The sequence below is a fragment of the Neovison vison genome, chromosome 8 (genome assembly GCF_020171115.1).
Source record: "Neovison vison isolate M4711 chromosome 8, ASM_NN_V1, whole genome shotgun sequence".
NCBI classification, from domain to species: Eukaryota; Metazoa; Chordata; class Mammalia; order Carnivora; family Mustelidae; genus Neogale; species Neogale vison.
The window spans coordinates 129,311,478-129,336,845 of record NC_058098.1 but is presented as its reverse complement, the minus strand read 5'-3'; the positions used below and the strand labels follow the sequence as shown (position 1 = coordinate 129,336,845).

Below are 25,368 nucleotides of genomic sequence, written 5' to 3'. Positions count from 1 at the left end.
CATACCAATTCTTATACAATTATATTTCCCATTGAAAGTAAATGATGGCAGTACAGCGGTCATGAGATTACTGTGGCTTTTAGATACAGTAATCTATAATTTATTCTATTAAACAGGAGACTTCTGACAGTGAAGTGGAGCATTATTAGTAATTTTACCATGATAATAGGCATGAACTGGTGCTGGACTTGGCAAACCAGGAAGAACTGTCATCCTTATTTTGGAGAATAGCATTTTAATTAATAATACATTGTTAGGTTTTTAAATTAGTGTTACAAATAAAATTTGATTAAAGAGGGAATAGACATTAACATTTTCTTACCAATATCAATATATTTGGGATCCAAAGGTGTGCCAATAGAATTACAAAGAACAAGCACAAACTGTGAACAAAAAAACAGAGTATCAGAATTTCTGCTTCTTTACCATAAAGGAAACAATGCTTAAAATATCATGCTTATCTCTTTAAAGTATCACAATTGGGAAATAACTGATAAAACTATTAAGTGCAAAGAACATAATCTACAGCATTAAACATAAAGAAACATGAATTAAAATTAAAACAAGGCTAATTCCTCAAATCAGTTCAAAACAAGTTCCAACTAATGGAACACTGTGTTTTTTAAGAGGCCACCTAAGAAACGCAAGTACACTACTTTTCATTATTTATACTTCTAAAATTCCTGATCAACTGTAACCTCAAAACTCATTTTCATCCTACATAAGAACTAATTTGTTACCGTTGCACCAAATGTCCCCATCTCGTTCTCCTCCTTTGAAGCAATATAAAAAATTCAGAAAAAATCAGTTAACTCAGAAAAAAACATAATCCAATCTAGCAAAAAATGATTACAATGCCCGCTAGTTAGCACAAACACAATTACCAGTAATTAATATTAGGGAAAATAATCAAGTATAATGCACACTTTACACCATATTATTCTAAAGTGATAATTTCATTTTTTTTACTGTTAGTCACCTTTTCTATTATCTTGTGCTAAGAATACTGTTTTACTTAGATGTTCTCCTGAAAAGAATAATGATTTCAAATAAACTAATTCTCTATGTACTATTTACAGTCCTTCTCTTTCATTTTTCAGCTTCTCAAGTAGGACTTCTTTAATTTCATAAATATAAACTAAATGGATCTTTATGAACTGTTGGTGGGAATGCAAACCATTAGAGCCACTTTCGACAGAGCCACTGTCGAAAACAGTACGGAGGTTCCTTCAAAAGTTAAAAATAGAACCAGCTCATGATTGGGGACTCGCACGACTGAGTATTTACCCAAAAAATATAAAAACAAGAATTCATGCTGATTTTCTGTCGGTAAAAATTCCTAAACTTGGAGCAGCAGTAAAATGCTTCCTGAATAGAAAAAAAAAAAAAAAGAATTCAAAGAGATAAATGCACTCTTATGCTTACTGCAGCTTTATTTACAATAGTTAAACTATGGAAGCAACCCAAGTCTCCATCAACAGATGAATGGATAAAGAGGATGTTGTGTATTGATACAGATGATGGAATACTATTCAGCCATTAAAAAAAAAAGAATGAAATCCTGCCATTTCCAACAACGTGCTTGGAGCTACAGAGTATATTGCTAAGCGACATAAGTCAGAGAAAGACAAAGACCATATGATCTCACTCATACGAACTTAAGAAACAAAACTAATGAGCAAAGAAAAGAAGAGAGAGACAAACCAAGTAACAGACTCTTAACTATGGAGGCAGGCTGGGGGGGACACGGCTGAAAGAGGTAAAGGAGATTAAGAGTACACTTGTCAAGATGAGCAGTGAGTCATGTGTAGAACTGCTGAATTGCTATATTGTCCACCTGAAACTAATATAACATTGTGTGTTAATAATACTGGGATTCAAGTTAAAAATTTAGGGGCACCCGGGTGATTCAGTCAGTTGAGTGTCTGACTCTTGATTTCGGCTCACGTCATGATCTCAGGGTCCTGAGATCAAGCCCTGCATCAGGCTCCATGCTGACAACAGAGTCTGCTTGAGACTCTCTCCTTCTCTCTCTGCCCTTCCCCCTCCCCCCCACTACCCTCCTCCCTGCCCCGTTCACATGCTGGCACACAGGCTTCTCTCTCTCTCTCTAAAAACAAATAAATAAAATCTTTTAAAAATAAACAAAATTAAAATTTGAATGAAAAAATAGAAGAATGTTTCAAAAACTTTTTAAGAAACTAAAGGACAAAAATTATATCGAAATATAATTTATTATTCCACTACTTAAAATAAGCTGATTTACTGCCATAAAGTGCTACAAATAACTTGTATTTTTTAATCCACATATAATCTACATGCTCACGGTTAAAGAATGAAGTAATTCCATAAGACTTCTTACTAAAAAACAGAAGTTCCTCCCAACTTCCCATTTTCTGCTCCCTGAAGTAACAACTTTCAGCTCCTTTAACTCATCCTTTTAATATTTACCTCCACAAATCTAAGTAATGTGTTTATGATGCTAGGTCTTGTTTTGTTCAGTTTCAACCTGGGACATTCTCCGACTTCCCACTATCACCGACAGGTATGTGACTCTCTTTCAGCCCCCTTCCCAGCACCCAACACATGGGCGCACTCCTTTGTCTCCAGCTTTCCACCTACCATTTTGTTAGATCAGAATTTCAGGGGTTAATCTGGTCATTACACTCCAAATAAAAAGGCTCTATTTAATTAAAAATCCACTTAATTAAAAAATTCATTTAAAAAACATCATTTTGACTATATAAGTGTTATTCATCACGGAGTTGTACGTATGTCACGGTTTATTCTCCTTTCAAGTGCATTTACTTTTCCCTGCGATTGGGAATTGTCTTTATTTTTTCTCTTTGCTACGTTCTCTGTATTGATTACTAACTTAAGTCCCCTCTTAAGGGTTCAACCACATTAAGTGTTCTGTTAATTTCATCTTGAGTTTCCTCTGGAACCATGGGACACGCGGCCAACTGGTGACTCCGCAGGCGTGCCACACTCTGTCAGCTCGGGCCACTCTTCACCATGGCTCTCAGGTTACCAATTTCTTCCTCTTTCTTGGTCTACTCCTCATTCTGATTGGCCGTATCCTAAAGTAACTAAGAAAGCTTGGAAGGTAAATTTCTGGTGACCTTGTACATCTAAAAATGTCTTTTGCCTACCTTCATTTTATTTTATTTTTTTCACACAACACAGAAAGCTTTATTCATCCACACCATTCCACAGACCGGCAGGCTCACTTCAGTATGCTGTCATCTTGGGCTTCTGCCAGTTCTCTCTCAGTCCGTTTCTGTTCATCCTGTTTCTTTTTCTCCTCAGCCGCTCTCTTCTTTTCCTCTTCTGCCTAAGGTTTCAGGTAACTGGAACTTGGCTCCACGGGCAACTCCAAGAAACAGGCAGAGTAGTGGCCGAGCTTGATGAGCAGAGAGACAAGCATGGGCGACATCATCTCGTTCAAAACCTTCACGCCAGAAGGACAATCTGCCTCCCACCTTCACTGTAATTTATAGTTTGCTTAACATACAGAATTCAAGATGGGAAATCATTTTCCCTCAAAATTTCGGAAGCAATTCTCCAAAGTATCGCTATTGACAAGTTGAAGGCCATGATGACATCTGACCCTGTGAAGTCTGTTTTTCTGAAAGCTTTTTTTTTTTTAAGATATTTATTTATTAGACAGAGATCACAAGTAGGCAGAGACGGGCAGAGAGAGAGGAGGAAGCAGGCTCCCTGCTGAGCAGAGAGCCGGATGCAAGGCTCGATCCCAGGACCCTGAGATCATGACCCGAGCCGAAGGCAGAGGCTTTAACCCACTGAGCCACGCAGGCTCCCCTTTCTGAAAGCTTATGAAGGATCTTTCTACCCCCAGTCTTCTGAAATTTCACAACAATGTGCTTTGATGTGGAAATATTTTCATTCACTGAGCAAGGCACTTTCAATCTAGAAACTCAAGGGAAATTTTCTTGGATATTTTCTTCAGAATCACTCTCCTCCACTTTGCCTGTTCACCGAACTTCCAGGTCTGGTCCTCTGACTTTCCTATCTATTCCCTCATGTTTTCAATTTCTTTGTCTTTTTGTTCCACTTTATAGGAGTTTTCCTTCATTTTATCTTCGAACTCTTCTGCCAAATTTTTCATTGCTCTTATCATATTTGTAATACCCAAAAACCTCCTTTTCTATAGCGTCCCTTCCTTTTTTTTTTTTTTTTTTTTTTTTTTTTGGTGAGTCCCTTCCTTTTTATGGATGTAGCATCTCTTAACTCTAGGAAGATAATCTGAAATGATTCTTCAGCATTGTTCTTCTCCCTGCAGAGTCTCTGCTTCCTCCCAATCCTTTTCTCCTTGTGTTTATTTCTTTGTGTCTGTTCAATGAGATGATTTTCTCAAATGTCTGATAATCCTTGTCTATCTGCTTCGATTTAAGAGAAAGACACTGAAAAGCTGTTTGGAATCTATTTGTTAATGAGTGAGCCCCATGAGTCTGGTCTTCACAGTAAGGTGACGGGGCAGGGATCTTTCCTTGGGGACTCCCCATAGGAGTAACTTTAAGAGGTCTTTTCTCTTGAATGGGTCAGATTCCTCAGACAGGATTCTTTATATGCCTTTTTTTTTTTTTCCTCTCTTCTTCTTGCATAATCTCTAGTACTTCCAAATTGTTTTTCCATTTGTTTCTTTCTCCTACCAGGTACTATTAAGTCCTGTCCTGTGTCTCTTCAGGATTCTGGGATGAAAACCAGTTACTTCTTTGCTTTCTCCATTGATGACTTAGGATTCAGCTTTCTTAGGTCTGCTAAGGTCATTACCACTAATCCACCTACTCTTTAACCTCCAAAACTATGTTGCCATTTCCTCTCCCTTTCTGGTCCCTATGGGCTTATGACTTTTTAAAAAATACCGTTATTGTTGTTTTGTGAGTTTCAGGAGAGAACAGAGCCAAAGGTGGCTGTTCAAACGGCCTCCTTAAACTAAAAACTCTATACTTTTTAATGGGATAAAATAATTTATAATCCAGCCAAAGACAATGGTAACCCTTTTTAAAAAAATTTATATGCTTCTGCAAATATCTGAATTATTAGCATACTTTTTAAAAAGGCATTATTTACATTATTTATTTTACACTCTGAGACATTGATTTTGAAAGCACTATAATCCCAAATAAAAGTATATTTCTCAATGTCAAAGCTACCCAAAATGTTATAATGGCCATCGTTACATAATTTCTTGAGCATTTATACTAGACATCTGGATATTCATTTTTTTCTTGTGGAATTTTAACTTGGAAGAGGATTATGGCACTTGAAATATATCTTAAAAGAAAAAAAGCTTCCATACTGAAGTGGTCAATATGAAATGCTAATGGATTCGCTGACTGGAGGGGGAAAAAAAAATGGGACAGAGAGTCAATGGAGCCACATAATTTTTCAAAACAGAGGTCTAGATAGACACGGCCAGTAGACCCAACACTCTGCTGTACCTACCAGTACAGAGGCTATGCTGGAAAAAGTAGAGGTCAACCTATCTTAGCTTTAACGTAGAAACGAACACCCACCTGAGGATGGTTTTCATCAGCTTTTGTAGCCAAAATGCAGAAATCTCCACAAGTAGTAATCGAAATGAGACTCTTCACATATTTAACATATTTCTCATTGTTTTTCGTATCCCAAAAGATAACACAGTACTCTGGACGATCGGGTCTGGTATAAGCATAAACGACAGTGTTTGAGCAATAACCCCACTAGGAAGAAAGGAAGGAACAAAGAACAGGAGGGAAAAAGAGAGGGAGAGAAAGAGAAAAAGAACATTTAACACTGTTAAAGAAAAAATCGTATTATATACTGTAAATACGTGGTTTTTTGATGCTGACCAAATATCTTCTTCAGGAATAGAAGATAGAAGGACTGAACATTCACCTTAATACTTTTTCTCAGTAAAATAACAACAATGATCTAAGAGTAATATAGTTATCAAACGAAGAATGTACTACAAAAATAAATTTAACTTTCCTTATTTTCATTTGTAAAATTTAAGCTTCAGTGGCGAAAATTTCAGATTTTTCAATAGTCATTAACAGCTGCATGGGGGATAACAGGGAAGAATGATCCCTATCAAAAGTTCAAATTCTGGGTCCCCAAGCCAAAATTCAAAAACAGATGCTTTGCTTTTTTTTTCCCCATCCATATTTTCTACATTTGTTTTCACCAGAGTAACATGTGCACACTGTTTAAAGTCAAATAATTCTATGTAGTTAATTTAAAACAAAAATAAAATGCAGACCCCGCTGACTAATTTCCTCCCAGGGGTAGTCATTTACAACTCTGAACTTTGACTGTTTTGTTATTTATCTCCGTATCATACACGTTTGATGGTGGAACTTACAGAACATAATGGAACTTCTTTCTCTTGGCTAACTCTCCCAATATATTCATACCTAATTTTTAATTAATCAGCATTCAGAATTGATATTATTATGACTGTGTTTACTATTCAAAACTAAGGCACACTTACTTTTTATACCATGATTATTTTTTCAAATAAACTTTTCACTTTAAAATAATTTTAGATTTAAACAGAAGTTACAAGGATAAGGGGCTCCTGCGTGGCTCAGTTGGTTAAGTGTCTGTCTCTGGATTTCAGCTCAGGTCATGATCTCAGGGTTATGAGATCAAACCCCGTGTCAGGCTCTGCACTGAGTGTAGAGCGTGCTTAAGATTCTCTCTCTCCCTCTCCTTATGTGCCCCCCGCTACTTGCACATGCTCTCAGTCTAAAAAAAAATTTTTTTGAAGTTACAAGGATAATACAGAGCTCCCTATACCCCTCTCCCTATTGTTAACATCTTACACTACTGTGGTACATTTGTCACAACTAAGAAACCAACGCTGATCCAGTCCTATCAACTAAACTTCACACTTTATTGGGAATTCGTTCGTTTTTTTCTTAATGTCCTTTTTCTGTCCCAGAGTCCTATTTGGGATGCATTATATGTAGTGTCAGATCTCCTTAGACTCCCCTGGGCTGTGATGCTTTCTCAGTCTTTCCTTCTTTTTAATGACCTAGACGGTTTTAAGGAGTACTGGTCAGGTATTCTGCAGAATGTCCTTCAGTTCGGGTTTGTCTGATGTTTTTCTCCTGTTTAGAGTGGAATTTTCAGTTCTAAGCGAGATCATCACAGAAGCGAAGAGCTCTTCTCATCTGCCACATCGGGGTACATGAGATCCATGTGACATCGCTTGATAATGCTAGCCTTGATCGCCTAGACAAGGTGGTGTCCGCTAGGTCCCTCCTAAGTGACTTTCTTTTTTTTTCTTTTTTCTTTTTTTTTTTTTAAGATTTTATTTATTTATTTGACAGAGAGAAATCACAAGTAGATGGAGAGGCAGGCAGAGAGAGAGGGAAGCAGGCTCCCTGCTGAGCAGAGAGCCCGATGCGGGACTCAATCCCAGGACCCTGAGATCATGACCTGAGCCGAAGGCAGTGGCTTAACCCACTGAGCCACCCAGGTGCCCCTAAGTGACTTTCTTTTTTTTTTTTTTAAAGATTTTATTTATTTATTTGACAGAGAGAGATTACAAGTGGGCAGAGAGGCAGGCAGAGAGAGAGAGAGGAGGAAGCAGGCTCCCTGCTGAGCAGAGAGCCTGATGCGGGACTCGATCCCAGGACCCTGAGATCATGACCTGAGCCGAAGGCAGCGGCTTAACCCACTGAGCCACCCAGGCGCTCAGTGACTTTCTTTTTTCCCCTTTCCATAGCCTGCTCTTCAGGAGTGAGTCATTAAATGCAACTCACATTCAAGTTAGGGAAGCAGGGGACTGGAGGGAGTAGTATCTAAGTAATTCGAATACTTCTGTCTCCTCTATTTATTTAAATAATTTGTTTTAGATCAGCTCTTGCTCATGGACATTTATTTTATAATTTGGTTTTATAATTTGGTTACAATCCAAAGTTACATCATTTATTTTGTTGCTCAGGGTGTTCCGGTTTTGGCCATTGGGAGCTCTTCCAGGTTGGCTCTTGGTCTCTTTGATATGCCCCATCCTGCCGTTTTGAGCACGTCCTTACTCTCTGGCACTATCAGAGACTCCAGGTTCATCCTGGATTTTTCCCCTCCCCTTGTCCTAAAATCAGACAGTTCTCCAGGGTGGTTTGCCTTTTAAAAATGAAGCAGGTTTTCCATAACAAATATTCTTAAGTAGTTTAGCAGATTGATTAACCTTATACTTCCGAATTTGTTTGGGGTCAAGTGTTAAATATAAGATAAGATACTGATTAGTATTGGGGCAACAGGGTGGCTCAGTCCATTAAGCATCTGCCTTCGGCTCAGGTCAGGATGCCAGGGTCCTGGGATTGAGAGCCCTACATCGGGCTCCCTGCTCAGTGGGGAGCCTGCTTCTCCCTCGCCCACCTCCGTTTCTCTCTCTCTCAGAAATAAATAAATAAGTAAAATATTTTTTTTAAATATTGATTAGAATTATGCTATTTATTCTCATTTTCCCCCTCCTGATCCATTCCCTCTCTCTGATCTTCTCTATCCTGCTGTTCCCTGGAGACTGATTTCTATGAACTGCAACACTCAGGCTACGTTGACTTCCAGTTTCCAGTTGGGTCCAGCCAATAGAAGGTAGAGAGATGGACTGAAGTATTTCCTCCCCAAAAGTGTTTCTACCCAGCCAGCCGGCAGAGGCTGTGCTCCTGCAGGATAATTCCTCTTGCATAGCCACAGCTCTAGTGGGTTCCAGAAACAATACTTTCTTATCTTGCCCACTGTTGCTAATGCCCAGATGCCTGCATTGTCATCCCTTACTGAACCCATCAGCCATGCCCGTACGTCTGTAATAAACCCTCCATCAATCTCTCTTCAGTTATTCCTTTGAGTGTGCCATCTGTTTCCTGCTGAGACCCTGACTGTCAGGAGTATTATATTAATTATGTATAGTATTCTAGGAAAGTTTTCAGGTTCTAAAATCTTTACACTAAAAACGTCTCCTTTCATCTGGTGTCTAAAATAAAGTGGCTGCAAACACATGCAAGAAACATACATTATACTTAGAGCTGTAACAAAATTCTTTACTAAGAAAGCTCTTTTTTTAACAACTGCTCACAATACTCACCTTATAATCAGGTCGAATGTTTGCAAAATATATAAACGAATCAACAGCTAGTGCAATTTTCAGTCCTCCTCCTTCCCAAGATAGTGCAGACATCTGCTTTCCAGGAACTTTCAAAGTGCCTAAATGCTGAAACAATAATTATGTTTAATCTAAAGTATCACAATTAAATAAAAGTTACCACCAATTACTTCATAGGAATTAAAGGTGCTATAAAAATTATTTTGTGAAAGGTTACTACTCACTTTAAAATCATTTTCCTTGAATTTTTATAGTGAAAAGCGTACTTATGATAGGAGAAATTTACAAACAAAAGCGAAAGAATTCAGTATTAAATTTCATCAAGTCTAAGATGCTAGAACCTAAATATGCATATTTATGTACAACTGAGGAAAGAATAAAACACATTGCTAATTAAAATAGGATAACTTTGATTATAAGATACATTCTGATTCTGGAGTTGTAAAAAATTTTGCTTCTTGGGGTCACCTGGCTGGTTCAGTGGGTGGCTGTGGGTTCGAGCCCCATGTTGGGTGTAGAGATTACTTTAAAAGAAAATCTTTTTTAAAAAATTGTGCCCTCAGAATGAATGAATTATTGTGGTAGTAAATGCAATCTTTTTTTTTTTTTTAAGATTTTATTTATTTAACACAGAGAGAGACAGCAAAAGAGGGAATCCAAGAAGGGGGAGGGGGAGAGGGAGAAGCAGGCTGCCACTGAGCAGGACCCGATAGGGGCTCAACCCCAGGACCCTGGGATCATGACCTGAACTTAAGGCAGAGAGACACCCAGGCGCCCCTGTGGCAGTAAATGCAGGCTTTAAGTCTGGCCTCTTTCTCTTTCCTGCTCCATAGCCAATCAGTCACCAATTCCTACTGCTTTCGCTCCCATCTTCCTCCTTTGCTGAATGAACTATGGTAATGGTCTAACTGCGATCTTCGCCTTTTATCTCTTTTCTCATTCCCAGCCTCTACCATCCCAAATTCAATAGTCATTCTATTGTCAAAATTACCTTTCTGGAACACAAATCCAATCATATCTTATTCTGCTTCAAAACAAATGTTTAATAATTTTTAAACATCAATAGCTTCCCACCATCACTCTCTTTAGCAGAGTATACAATGCCTCTTCCCATCTGGCTCAAAACTATACTCTTTGGCTCAGTACCTCACTATTTAGCCACGATTCCTGTGTTCTCCCTCATGACAGAGCTACTGTCCCTCCAAACCTCTGACCTGGATAATATCCCTTCTGTCTGAAATCTTCCTTTCCTCTCCCCACGCCTTCCCAGCCTTACTCTCCCTTGTCCTCCTGGAACATGGTCTCCATCCTCCAAAATGCAACTTTAATATTGTTTCCTGCCTTCTCTTTCCTTCTACAGGTCCAGAAAATTCAGAAAGCGAGCTACCAGAGAGCACTAACTTATATTCATAACTCATATTCACATTTATGTCCCTATCCCTTAATGGACTGCTTGACAAACAGGTACACAATAAATATCTATTAAGTAAATAAATGTATCATGCATTCAAATTAATATCTTCATATGTAAAGACATGCTAGATACTTTTAATTATTATATCAAACCAACTCACAGTTTTTAATTTAAAATAATAGCCCATTTTTATGGCTAAATTAACAAATGAATAAATTAATACAAAGACATTTTAATGTGGCCATGAAAAGAAAATATTGTAAATCTATGCTTTTTTGACAGACCCAAGAATTTTAATAAATCATACTGGTATCCCTTGTTCTTAAGCAGATATGCTCTGAAGTAGGGTTTAATGTATTAAACTCCATTTTGCCAGGGAAACTGATGGGGGTAAAAATGTTTTAACCTAGGAGGGTCCACTCTATCTGTCCTGCTGCCTGCACGAAACCAAAAGGAGCGAGCCGGCTCTCCCAGCAGCACTCATGGTAGTGATGAGCCTCACTGGGAGGAGAATAAGGCCAGCCAGGTGATGGCAGCACAGGGAGAGAAAACCAACTTGCAGTAAGTACTGACTAAGCACTGGGGTAGGCATTTTCTCATCGTTACCTCCTGTAATTATTACAACAGTGCCATGAGGTTAACCTGTATTTCAGAACATAAGTAAACTGAGTCTCAGAGGTGAAATAAGTTCTCCAAGTGAGACAACACTGTGGAAATGGAATTCACAACCAAAGCCAGGCCAGCCTGACAACCAATCACAAGCTCTGTCACCCCCTTCCCTGGCTAAAACCACAGTGTAAAAACCAGAAGACTCAGGCCTTCAGAATCAAAAGCAAATTCTTTCCTGAGATTTCCTTAAGTTTAAATCTTTAGATAATAACTTCCTTCCACGTTACTTCTCCTATGTTAATAACATAGATCCAAAATAAGCCCCTTAAATATTCACTCATTCAAAAAAAAATATATATATATACTAAGTGACTAATACACCCTAAGGAACTATACTAGATACTTTTAATTACAACCATGCCAAACCAACCTACAGTTTTCGATTTGACACATAACACACTGTTTTGCAAGATAAAACAAATAGGCCTTAGAATCCATGTTTTACTGTTTTAAAAAAAGATTGAACTAACAAAAATAAGCAGACAAAATAATATAATGATAAATAAGCCAATGGCTGACAAAAATAACCAATAAAGAGCATGAATTAAGAACAAATTCAGATTTTTAATAGTTAGGAACCTTGAGAACTATACTCCTGTTTTCTCTTGGGTTTTAACAGCTACCAGAAATATAATTAGCTGGCAATATACAATCTATTCTCTACATCACATTCTACTGGATATTTTGAGATATTAATTCAAAAGCATGAGCTGATACCATTTCTTACTCTCACAGAAATTACTAAAATGTATTTTAAAATATTAAAACAACTGGGGAAGGTTTTTATGTAGCAATAACACATATTAATGAAGTCTGTGGTGAATTTATAAAAACCAATGGGGACTAAATAAGAGTCGAGAAACAGAAAATAAAACAGGTAAAAAGTTACTTAAGCTTAGTAGTAAGTTCTCACTTTCCAAATTCTTTAGAATTCACAATATATTAATTCTCCTATTTGATATTTTCTAGTAGTTCTTCAATAAAATTCTCCCTAAAAATTAAATTCATTAGGTGCCCCTGGGTGGCTCAGTAGGGAAAGCAACTGGTTTTGGCTCAGGTCATGGTATCGGCATCCTGAGAGAGAACTCTGCTTTGGGCTCTGGAGTCAGCACAGAGTCAGCCTGTCCCTAATTCCCCTTTTGCCCCACCTTTTCTGCCATGCACATTCTCTCTCAAATAAATAAATAAATAAATAAAATCTAAAAAAAATAAAAAATGTAATACTACTACTGAGAAGGATAACACATGCATTTATGAAAATAATCCTTTTATTTTTGCAGCATCACTTAAGATTAGTTATTAAGATAAATTTTCCTAAAATAGCTGGCTCTTTATCAACAAATTAAAACTGCTGGAAGTCTGAAGGAGGGAGGGGCACCTGGGTGGTTCAGTTGGTTAAGTGTCTAACTGGTAATTTTGGCTCAGGTCATGATCTCAAGGGTCCTGGGATCAAGCCCTGCATCAGGCTCTGTACTCAAAGGAGTCTGCTTGGAATTCTCTCCCTCTCCCTCTGCCACTCCACTAACTTGCATGCTCTCTCTCAAATAAATAAATAAAATCTTAAAAAAAAAAAAAAAAAAGTCTGAAGGAGAAAGAGACAGATAGGTATGTTTAACATTTATTAGAAATCACATTAAAAATCCAAAATATTAACCCAAAACAATGAAATTATATTAAAAACAACTGAAAAACCAGCTTGGAAAAAAGATGCACATTCAGATCACAGAGAAAATATTCTAAATAACTACTGCACAGCGATTTCTTAGGTGAAACAGCTCATTTTCGAAATGACAGAGTATATTTGATAACATACAACTATCAAGACTTACAAGTGAGGATATTATTCAAATACAAGATGCATGATATTCTATCATTTTTACTCAAAAAGACCGTTTTCAAAAATATGGCAAGTTTACACCACAACCTCCATTCTTTTTTCCCCTGCCTTCCTCACTACACAGGAAAGGAAAAAGACGTCTACCTCACCAAATGGCGTGTAAAACTGCACGGTGTTTACATCTTTATCCTGAGTGACGACCTTCTGGGAGCCCGCCACAGCCAACACGCTGCCGATGTGGTTCCACTGGACACTCACCACATACATGCCGGTGTCGATTAAAACAGGATCTACTCAGAAAGAAAAAAAATGAGGTAACTGTGGTAAACTTAGCCTACAGAACTGTATAATCTTCAGAACAATTGTGGTAATAATTTTTAAAGTAATATTAATTAATTAATTAATTAATTAAAAATAAAAAATTAAGAAATAATATTAAATAAATAATTTTAAAAGTAAAAAATAATTGTGGTAAACTTAGCCTACAGAACTGTATAATCTTCAGAACAATTTTTAAATACTTTTAAGTTCTCCACATTAAAAAAAAGAAAGAAAGAAAGAAAGAAAGAAAAGAATTACATACTTTGGTCATTCTCGTGCCTCATGATTTGGCACCGCCCATTGTCAAAACAAATCGCCAGGCAGGGGCAGTCTGGCTCCACGTAGCCTTCCGTGCCGTGGTACCAATGAATCCCGGCAATACTGATGGCTCCAGTGACGTTCACCAAGCAATTCAGTTTCATTTTCATCTAAACAGAATCAGGTTAATAGTTCATCTTTTAAAACCCATCACCTTAGGGTATTGTATAAAGAACACTGAAAGTGGGATTTAAAAATCTGATTTCAAGCGCCAGCCCTGCGGCTTACTGATTTATCAACCCTGGGACAAACCACTTCAACTGAGTTTCAGTTTTTCCCTCTTGCAAAATGAGGATTAAAAAAAATTCACAGAAAATTTATGAGACTAAATGACAAGAGGTATATGAAAGTACCTCAAAAAGAGCGAAGCGTCATGGAAAAGTTGGCTATTATCACTTCCACCAATAAATAGATTTATGTAATGTCCTCAGCTTCACGACAAACAAAACTGCCCCATAAGTAAGATCAGAGATCAAACACAGCTAAATCCCACAAACCCAGAGTTTTTCTTGAGATCATGCTAGGTGAGTCTCTTCTATTTTTGCCTGCTTCCCAGGACCTGATTTTTTGTCCCTTACTGTTGAAGTCTTCCATTCTTTTTACAAACAGCCTTGAGTAGTTTGCTACAAAAATATCATTGGAAAAAAATACATATATATCATTGGTATCTCACGTAAACTCAGGCTTCTGCTATTAGAAGACACAAAGATTAAACTGAACCTCATTCAACTCATTACCCCTCAGCTTCAATACACTGAAATCTTGTCCTTCCCAGTTACCAAGAATTCCAAACGAAAAGCATTAATTTACCTTGAAGTGTCCCACTCTTTTAATTAAGAAATCTAAATGACTGCAAAAAAATACTGAATTGAAGACCTTCTTGATGACACAAACCATCATAATAAATGCATTTACATATATGAATGATACATAAAATAATCATAAAATGGTGTAACCAAAACTAATGAATATATGAAAATACATGCACTTACTATAAAATTCCCCTGATTATCATAAATGTGTATTTCTCCATTTGCCATTCCAAAAAGTAGGATTTTACTATCTGCAGACCATGCTACATGGCATAACTGTATACCCTTCAAGTCTTTTCCCCAAATGCGATTCCCTAAAATAAAACATAAAACATAAGTTCAAGGTCATGATTCTCCAGTAACTGCCCTAAAAATCTGTTTTCCTAAAGAGAACTCACATTCTTCACAGCACAATGTATTTGCTCAATTTATGCAGTCAATAAATATTTACTGAGCACCTATTATGTGCCAAACACCCTACTAAATATTTGAAATAGCAGCTGTTTCCAACTTTCCCCCTTCTCTTCAAAACTCTAATCTAGGACCTTACTCGCAATTAGCAGATGAATTCATCTTCAACCCTGGAAAGAAAATAAAAGCTTTCAAAAAAGAAATCCCTCATTTCCACCTTCAAACATTCAGGACAAAACTGAATCCTCAAGAACCCTTTCTGCTTTGCCCCCCAAAACAAAGTAAGGGGTGTATCTCTAACTAGACACCCATCTAGGGTGAATCCCTCCACCTACTTACTGGTCCAAGCCCTTCCTAGATTTGCAAAGATCTATCTCCACTGATTATTCACACTTTCTCTTACTCTTCTCTCCAGGCCTTTTCATACAAGTATTTAAATATACTCAGATCTATGCTTCTTCGAACTACCACCTCAAATAAAAACAAACAACAAAACAAAGAACATCTCCCTCAACCCCAAGTTCCCTTCTAGCCACTACCCTATAGCTTCTCGAAAGAGTTCACACCTGCAGTCACCACTTCCTCACCTCCCACTCAACCCTGAGCCCAACCCAACCCGGCTTCCACCCCATACGTCCACTGAGATGACCTTCATGAGGTCCCTAATGGCCTGTTGCTAGGTCCACTGCAGGCTTTTCTTTAACCACCCCTTCCTTCTTTCTTGGTTTCTGTGCATTCGTTTACTCCTTATCTCCAACACTTATGTTGCAGGTTCTTATTCCACAGGTGGCTCCTCGGTTTTTCATCTATTCCAATGGTTTAAATTACCATCTACATGCTGGTGATTCCCAAAAGTATGACTGTAGCCCAGATGCACACATGTAACTATGGTCTGACATATTTTACTTGTCCTACAGCATGACAAAATCAACATGTCTGAAAATGAAATGTTCCCTCACAACCAGTCTTTCTCCCACATCCCTTTTTTTTGTTTTGGTTTTTGTTTTTTTTCGGATTTTGTTTATTTGACACAGAGAGAGAGAGAGAGAAAGAAGAGAGCGAGCATAAGCAGGAGGAGTGGGAGAAGGAGAAGCAAGCTCCCCGCTGTGAAGGGCGCCTGATATGGGGCTCCATCCCAGGACCCTGGGATCATGACCTGAGAAGGCAGACACCTAACCAACTGAGCCACCCAGGCACCCCTCCCACATCCCTTATTTTAATGGCATCAGCATTTGTCCAGTTGTCAAAGCTAGAAACCTGGCTGTTATTCTAGACACTTCCATGCCCTCATCCCCAAAATGACCAATAATGAGGCCCCACCTATTCTATCTCCTAAGTATCTCCTGCATATGTCTACTTATTTCCAGCCTTTTTGTCACTACCCTGGTTCAGCCACCATCTACCACCACCTCTCACCTGAATCACCAAAGTAATTTCTAACTGACACACCTGCCCCCTATCTTTCTTCCCTCCCTCCAGTCTTCATGTTGCAGTCACAGAGATGCTTTCAAAGAACAAAGGCAATCACCCTGCTCCCATTCTTAAAACCTTTCTTTGGCTCCCCAGTACCCTTAAATTTAAATCCCAACTCCTCACATAGTTTATGATCTGCATAATCTGGCTTCTGCTAATGTCTCTAATTTCATCACACACAACTCTTCTCCTTTTAGTAATATACTATACTGACTCTCAAAATTTTTTTAATATCCTAAACATGGCTAAGTTCAACCCCAAAGGACCTTCTCAAATGCAACTTCTTAGGCCTAGGACACTCTACAAACCAACCTTCCTGGTGCCTAATGCCTCAGCACACATCACCTTCTAGGACAGTGGCAGGTAGTCACAGGTAGTGACAAAAAGGCCTTCCCTGAGCCCTCCAAGCCTGGGTTAGATACTTGTACTGTATGTTGCTATATTTTCCCAGTCTCAGCACTTACCACAAAGCACTGTAATGCCTGGTTACATATCCATTTCTCCTGCTCTAGATCTGAAATCTCTTTTGTCATCCCTAGTGCCTAGTGCCTAGAACTATAGCTATGACTTTGTAAGCTCTCAGAAGCATTTGTGGAATAAATGAAGTTACACTAGAAAAAAACAAATGGAAAAATGAAAATCATTTTCAAATAAATTCTTTCTCTAGAGAGCTCCACATTAAAGTGAAGGTACAGCCTCTCAGAAGCTCCAATTATCTAAATTTAGTTATCTAAATAACTACAATTTGAAAAAACACAGGTTTTAAAGCTACAAAACACAAGTAACCATAACATGCTCAAGTCTCTTAAAAAATGACCAAATGATCAGTTTATGACATATAAAAGTACCATACCATTATGCTGTACATCTAAGATAACGTTATATATCAATAATATTCAATGGTTCAATTTTTTTTAAACTGGGTTTTATTTTTTTTTTTTAAGATTTTATTTATTTATTTGACAGACAGAGATCACAAGTAGGCAGAGAGGCAGGCAGAGAGAGAGGGGAGGAAGCAGTCTCCCTGCAGAGCAGAAAGCCCGATGCGGGGCTCTATCCCAGAACCCTGGGATCATGACCTGAGCCGAAGGCAGAGGCTTTAACCCACTGAGTCATCCAGGCGCCCCACAATGGTTCAATTTTTAAAAAATAACCAGAGACTGTTACATCCCTACATTCTTTTTGAAACTAACATCTACATATTTATAATAGCCTAACAAGTATAAAAATGAAGTATAACTAGGCAGACATATTTAAAATAATCTTGAAAAATTAATTCACTCTTTTTTCAATGCCACTCTAGGACATTTTTTAAAAAAAGATTTTTTACTTGAGTATATGTAAAAATAAATGTTTCTTAGAGGCACCTAGGTGGTTCCATTGGTAAAGACTGAGACTCTTGATCATAGGGTTGTAAGGTCAAGACTCACGTTGGGTGGAGAGTTTACTTAAAAAAATTAATCTTAAAAAAAAATAAGTGTTTCTTGAACATCATCAAATTGTGTATCAACTGTTTTCTCTTTTTATGTTTATTTTTCTGTCAGAAATCTAACATATAATTAATTAAACCTCTAAAGACAAAAATGCCAACCAAATCTTGATCTTAGCTCTATGTACAACAAAGCATTACCATCCACTGAACCGACGATCACAGCCCCGTCTTCATACACAATGCAGATCTTCTGTCCGTCGGCATTCCAGCTCATACTTCGAACCACTGATTTATTTCTATTATTGATCATCTCTTCATACCAAGAGCCTTTTTGCACAAATTTTTAAAAAATTACAAGTCAAAACTTGCACGTAGTTGAAAACATTCCATAAAACACACTGTGGGATAAATAACTGCAAAATTTTCTACAATCTGAGACGTTAAGCTATAAAACCTTCAAATCCAAAAAACAAAAACAAAAACAAAAACAAAATAAAAAGTTAGCTGAGGCCTTGACCAACAACTGCTTCAAAGATTATTATAGAAAACACTTTTTCTCTTTCTTTCTTCCTTTCTGTCCATTAAAAAATAAAACTTTATTCACTTTTGACAGGCCAAAGTAACTGATTTTTATCAAAGCCTAAAACTTAAATGATAACCAAGGAAAAAACAAAATAACCACAGTAATTTTGTATGCATGCATAAACTCTCTAATGACTAATTCTAAGCATATTAAATACAAGTACATTAGGTAAAACTCTAAGCCTGTTTGAAAAAAAAATGTCAACAGTTCAAATCACTTCAGTGATTTCACACCACTAATGCAGAATGATAAAAAACATTCTTGCACACAGGGCTAGAGTGACAGGTCTCAAAATGTAACTGAATGTGAGGCAAATCATAAGGTTATTTTGTTTTGCTTTTACTTTTACACCATTTTGGTATTAGGGATTCTGGTCCTGTAACTAACCAAATTATCCCATAATTTGAAATAACTAGTCGAGGAGGGCATTATCAGAGTCAGGATTGAGGCCCAGAAAATACCCACTTTAGAAAAAGACAGTTTACCCTAATCCCCTGTACTCTCATGTTCTACTCCCTGCACAGACATACACACGCATACATAAACTTTGAAAAACATAAATAAATACATGTACAGTATATTTTTAAATAAGAATTTTTAAATGGCATACCCTGAATATTTTCAAAACAACACACAAAAACTAAGGTAGACTTCTCATTTAAAGATGATGGCTACAGGCCCCAGAGATCATGTATTACACATTATTTTCTGGTAATAGTGATGCACCTAAATTAATCCTTCTCTTGCTCTCTCTTGTAGGCAAAAGGTACAAATCATGAGCCAGCCGTCAGAGCTAAGATAAAATCTGTACCCATGAAAGAAAAGGAAGCTAAATGACTCAATAAAGAGAATGAATTCTTGCTCCTGACTTCTTAATAAATGTTTTCACCCACTGGACTAACTCTAGTCACTGATCACACAAAGAATAATTCTTACTGGAAACCTGGGGGAGGAAAAATTATCTCAAATAGAAACTATCCTACTAAGGGCCTAAGTACATTTTGGAGATTACCAACAGTCACCTAGTCCACTTTCCTCATACAAGTTCACGGTTCAAACAAAAAATAAAGTTAAAAGGAAAAGTAGGCAGCAATAAATCCCTGTGCGGTTGGGATGAATTCCTGCTGCTGGTTAAAAGGAACCTGTTTCAAATATGCTGTTTCCCCATGCAAACACTGTAACCCAGACTCCAAACTCTGGAAGGTTCCATAAGCTCTCCCAGCATACCTTTATATAACATCCAAACAATGATGAGCCCATTTTGATCACTGGTTGTCAACTTCTGATACTGTTCATTCCATGTTACAACTTGAACGGAACCTAAAAAATTTTATAAAAATTTATAAAACAATTTAGAAACTTAAAAAAGCCTGTAACTTCAAATTTGTATTTTTATAATAAACACCAACAGCACATTCAAATCAACATGGTTCCTACGCAACTAGCCACTCTTTGATAAATCACTCAAAAATATTCATAGGATGTAGTCGCTATTGTCACTCATTTCCCACAACGTGTGATACTAATTTTCATGTTTGTTCCTATCTTGGGCCAGCAAAGGCACCTATTACGGTCAGATGCAAGAGCTGCCATTTATCTGATGACAGAAACAAATGTAAGTAAGATTTACCGAACTGGACTGACTCCCAAGGATACTAATGCCCAAAGGACATTGGATTTTTTCTTTAGGGGGATAAGGGGTTATTTGTAGTTAGTATATGCCCTAATTTCTCATTTCCCCCTCTTGTTTTCCATTCTATTTGTAATTTACTCTTTTTTTTTTTTTTTAAAGATTTTATTTATTTATTTGTCAGAGAGAGAGAGCGAGCGAGCACAGGCAGAGAGAGGGGCAGGCAGAGACAGAGGGAGACGCAGGCTCCCTGCCGAGCAAGGAGCCCGATGTAGGACTCGATACTAGGACGCTGGGATCATGACCTGAGCCGAAGGCAGCCACTTAACCAGCCACCCAGGCATTCCGCACTCTTTTTTTTATGTTCAGTTAGCCACTGTATAGTACATCATTAGGCTTTGATCAGTTAGCCACTGTATAGTACATCATTAGGTTTTGATGTAGTGCTCAATGATTCGTTAGTTGCGTAGTGCGCATCACAACACACGTCCTCCTTAGCACCCATCACCCTGTTACCCCATTCCCCCACCCCCCAGCAACACACTTTTGAGCGTATCTTAAACCTCTCAGTTATACGAACAACTGAGGGGTTTTTTTGCGTTGTTTTCTTTTTAATCCCTAAATACTTTAGTGTTTATTTCCTAAGAAGACATTCTCTTTCATAACCACATAATAAATTAGTGAATTTAACATTGATACAATATTATTTATCTAACCGTAGTCCACATTCAAATTTTATCAATTGTCCAAATAATGTCCTTTATAGGTACTTCTTTTTCTCATTCCTAGATCCAATCTAGGATCATAGAGTACATTCAGTTGTCATGTCTCTTTAGTCTACTTTAATGCGGAACCATGTGGTCAGATTCTAAAAAAGGATTATATTCTATCCATAGACAAATAACAGTATTTTTTAATATATAAGGTAAGACCGACTCTGTTTTAGATTTACTGAAGATCTTGCTTAATCATGTAAAAGTTGTTGAAGGACTCTAGGGTCAATTAATTAATTATGGCTCAATAGAAATGATTACTTTAAATATTACCATTATTAAAAATGATAACACTTCTGCATTAAGTAGATGGTTTCTAAATGCCTAAAAACTATTCGAATATGATTTTAAAAATTACATGACTCACCACTATGGCCTTCGAGAGTCTGATTCATAGAAAGGTTACTAGGGGCAGCAAGACCCCTCAATTTTGCATCATCTAGGGGAAAAAAACATTACAGCAAATACATAAAAGTAACATAAGACTTTGACATTTCTTGCTTATTTTAAAAGGAGTTTCTATTCCTGAATGCTATATAAAAGATTTTTTTTAAGTATGCCTCATTCTGATCTATTTTTCTCATGCTAGAAACATAGGATAATATGTACCCCCCTGTAAAGATATTATTCTGGCAAAATAAAGCAAAATGTATTTAAAAAATTGGTTACCCGATATATTAAATATACTGGTAATTATTATTACTAATTATTCCGTCCCAAAAGATCATAAATAGAAATATTTATGACATACAGAATGAAAACTCTAAAGTATAAGAGGGACCAGAAACCAAAGACTTTGGAAATCAGTTTTTACCAGATTTTGCAGAATTTTTTATTCATTCATTCATTCACTATATGTCTACATTGTGCCATGCACTGTGGAAGCGTCTGAATATAAATTAATAAATGAAATAGTTATAGGCGTCCCCCCAGAGAGCTTGTCTACTGAGGAGACAGAGATACTAAACACACACTCACCCACCCCCATAAATATAGATGCATATATGTAAAATTACAAATTGAGGAAGTAAAGCCATAATAAGAGGGAAATTAATTTAGATTAGAGGGAGGGAGAACCAGGGAAGGCTTTCTGAAGAAACGACATTTAAGCTGAGACTGAGGAATAAACTAGAGATGGCAAGGGAGGTGGGGAAAAAGAGGGGGGGGAAATGGGGAGTCGTCCAGACTCAGAAATAGCAAATGCAAAGGCCCCAGGGTTGAAGTGTAGAACCTTTGAATCCAAAATGGAATTTAGTTCAGCCCTTTATCTTACAGAAGACTGAACTAAAACCCAAAGATGTTCACCAACTTGCTGAAAGTCACTCAGTATGGCTAAGATTCCGATTCCAATCTCCTCATCTAGATCTCCGATCGACCAGGACTTGTCTAGCTCTCCATTCTAAAGCAACATTATGGATGGTAAAGGAAATGTGAAACTGTTTGCTATGATTCCAGAGAACCAAAAAAAGAGAAAGCAAGCTGTTATCACATGAAACTTATGGACAAAAATGTGTTTAAAAAGTCTCGTTTTCTCTTCTTGGAAACTAGGTGAGTAATTATTAACACATCTGAGAAGCAGAAAGGATGATTCTTCTTCTTTCTGAATTTCTTTCTAAGCAGAAAGGAGAAGCAGAGAGGATGATTTAGCCTGCAAATAATCTGACAAAGTGTGAGATTTTGCGACCTTACTGAAATGTAGATTCACATCGTTTTTATTAGACCAAATAACAGAGCACAATAAGCAGACAAGAACAAGGCAATATAGTGACTTAGCTCTCATTCTTCATTGTTTTTCTTTTTCCATCAAGAACTTCAGCAAATATTCTCTGAACTTTACTGCAAAAATACTCTACGAAAAGCACCACTAAGTGTTTGGGAGTTGGGGGGGGGTGTTTGTTTGTTTGTTTGTTTTAAAAGAATTAGAATTGCATACTGACAAATACCATGAGCAAATCTCACTGAACAAATCATACTTGCCAATTTTCCAGCAAGTTCAAACATTTGGGCTTGCACTCATTTACCTGTCTGTGTCTCTAACTTCAAAACTTTCAGTAATCCATCTTCACCACCACATGCTATGAAACCTTGGTCCTTGTTCCAAGATACACATTTCAGCTTCACGTTATTGGGAATGGCAATCTGAAAAGCAACCACAACCATTTTCACAGCTTTTCACGGAGGACTTGGTTAGTGACTTACACATGAAGGGTGAAGAAAATCCCCCCCAAAAAGAAAAATGGTCCTTCCTGCAGAGCGTGAGCTGTGATGAAAATGGGCATGGCACGATCCCTTGAGCTGCCCTACCATTTGCGAAAGAGAGAAAAAAGTGCACCCAAGAGGACACTGACTCCGCAGGAACCCAGTGGGGAGTCACCTGATGAATGTTTTATAGGGAGGAAGAGGGAAACGGAGGTATAAATCCAGACCATCAGTCCATATTCCCTTTCCACATACAACCCTTGGGCTACCCTTTTGTTGTGACTTTTCTCTTGGCCGGCAGCCCATGACCATCCAAAGAATTTAAGGCACCTGGATCAACAATAGGTAGAGGGAAAGGGTGGAGAAGCACGCCACGATCGGCCTTGCTGGCTTCCCAAAAAAGACCGAGCCCGGGGCAGGAATGGGAGAGCTGTGCGAGAGGGCTGCTGGCTCCGCCGAGAATTATCTGCGGTTCGGCACGGTCCGAGGGGGGACGAGGCAGGAAGGTGGGAAGCGCGGAGGCGAAGCGGGATCAAGACGCCGAATTCCGCCGGTGGATGCGGGCATCGCCCGCGGGACGCAAGGCCGAAGGGGAGGGGATGGCGCCCGCGGGAAAACTCACTTTCTTGCTCAGGTAAAAGAACATTCTGGGAACTCCGAGAGGACGAGCCCAGCCGTCCAGGCCCGCCAAGGAAGCCCGTTCTAATTCTCCAGTTGCGAGTACCAGCAGCTCTTGGGAGCGCCCGTCACCCTGGCAACCACAGCCGCCGGGTCGCATCCGGGGCGCGGAGGGACACTTCCGGCGCCGTTCTCTCCCCGCCGGGCGTCGTGCGCCTGCGCGGACGTCGTGGGTCTGGAGGTACCGCAGACGCGGGGCTGAGCTCGTGCTCGTGCTTGATCGCTCCGGTTCTGGGCCTTTTTGCCCTGCGCTTGCGGTCAGGTGGGTGACCTCAGCGCCCTGCCTCGTCGCCTTAGCGGTCCTCCTTTCCATAGGCTCGGAGGACAGGTCACACCTCCGACGGTTGCCGTGGAACTTGCCTGAGGTGTCAGTATCAACTCAGTATCAAAGGCGCTCATTCAGATGAGGTCAAGATGATTGGGTGTTTTGTAAGCCCCAGAGTCCCAGCATTATGAAAAGGAAAGGCATTTTACAGTATTTGGTGGACTGGCGCTTTCTGCCAAATGAAGGAGCAATCCTTCCCCTACGCCTTTGGGGATTGGAGAACCCTCTTGCCAGATTGTGTTCACTGTTTGTTTTAGAACTTTTTAAACAGGTTCTTTAAGCTGTTACTGCAGCCCAGTGGTTCATGAGCTTTGGGCCTTTGCGGCATATAATTGCCTTTGGGGCATAACCTTCCATTTTTGAATCATTAAGTTTGGTGTTTGTTAAGTTTGGTATGTTCTCGCCTGAGGTCGACTGTGTTCTATTTTCTTCTTTTCCTACCTTAATTCTTCAGTTCTCCCTTGTCCTTTTTGAATGGTTGGAGAGTTGCAAAGCACCGCAGTTTGGGCACAGGGCAGAAACTCCCATGAAAATTATTTTAGTCTCACTTATCTTTTAATTTGTATCTGATTTTCCCTTTTACCATATTCTGCGGCTCCTGCTGTTGAATTGCATGAATTGCATAAGCTATCTTGTACTTTATGTAGCAGCAGCTGCTAATTCCACCCACTTAGTCTTTCCCTATTTCAGGCAAATAATGTTCATTCAGATCTTTGAAGTGAGTCTGTTGCCTCACCCAGCACACTCAAGAATTGACAATGGTCCCAGTGCCTTTCCCATCAAATCTAAACCTTAGCTCAAATTTTCCTTAGATAGGGAAATGTCTTCACTATGGTGCCCACATCTAAGTAAGCCAATATGCTTTGTGCCTCAGAGGCCATTTTATATGTCCTGTGATGTTCCTACCCTCTCTGCCAATTGTGCCTAGACAAATGTACCAATCAGGTCTGCCTGAGAAATTACTTCCAAACCTAACGGCCATCCCATTCTGATAATTTATTTGTTTTTAAATGTGTATCTTTTTTCAAGGTCAGACTGTAGATTCTCAAGATATGTTGGCACGGGTGCACAATGAGCTCCCTATACTGGGCTCATGAAACAGATCAGAATTACCTAAGCCATGGATTCCAATCAATCGGTGAAGTATAAGAGATGAAACTAGAGATGGTCACACTCTTGAAAAATCACCTCTTTAAGTAACTTTCCCTAGTGCTTGCACACGAGCTGTCATTTATTCACCTCTTTAAGTAACTTGCCCTAGTGCTTGCACATGAGCTGTCATTTATTCCTTCTGTAACAACGTTCTGATCCTGTGTTGAAGTTTGGAAAATAATACTACTTCAAGTCACCTTTCAAAAATGGTGAGAAATGACAGTGT

General features: G+C 38.5%; 1 protein-coding gene and 1 pseudogene across 2 annotated transcripts in view; both read right to left on the bottom strand.

Moving 5' to 3' along the window:
• Positions 1–23,741, bottom strand: part of WDR35 (WD repeat domain 35) — a 64,913-nt gene extending 41,172 nt beyond the window's left edge. Inside the window, exons 1-12 of one of the 2 annotated variants that reach the window (XM_044262023.1) lie at positions 23,610–23,741; positions 22,810–22,927; positions 21,156–21,227; positions 19,613–19,705; positions 18,001–18,129; positions 14,667–14,800; positions 13,619–13,784; positions 13,180–13,325; positions 9,098–9,223; positions 5,541–5,726; positions 741–773; positions 323–383 (exon numbers count right to left, since the gene is read on the bottom strand). In XM_044262023.1, the coding sequence (XP_044117958.1) occupies positions 323–383; positions 741–773; positions 5,541–5,726; positions 9,098–9,223; positions 13,180–13,325; positions 13,619–13,784; positions 14,667–14,800; positions 18,001–18,129; positions 19,613–19,705; positions 21,156–21,227; positions 22,810–22,927; positions 23,610–23,633 (1,288 nt within the window). In that variant the 5' untranslated portion in view covers positions 23,634–23,741. The remainder of the gene's footprint in view (positions 1–322; positions 384–740; positions 774–5,540; positions 5,727–9,097; positions 9,224–13,179; positions 13,326–13,618; positions 13,785–14,666; positions 14,801–18,000; positions 18,130–19,612; positions 19,706–21,155; positions 21,228–22,809; positions 22,928–23,609) is intronic. The other variant, XM_044262025.1, reaches the window with a different exon arrangement.
• LOC122915286 lies at positions 2,503–3,647 on the bottom strand (annotated as a pseudogene).
• Positions 23,742–25,368: the final 1,627 nt, after the last annotated feature.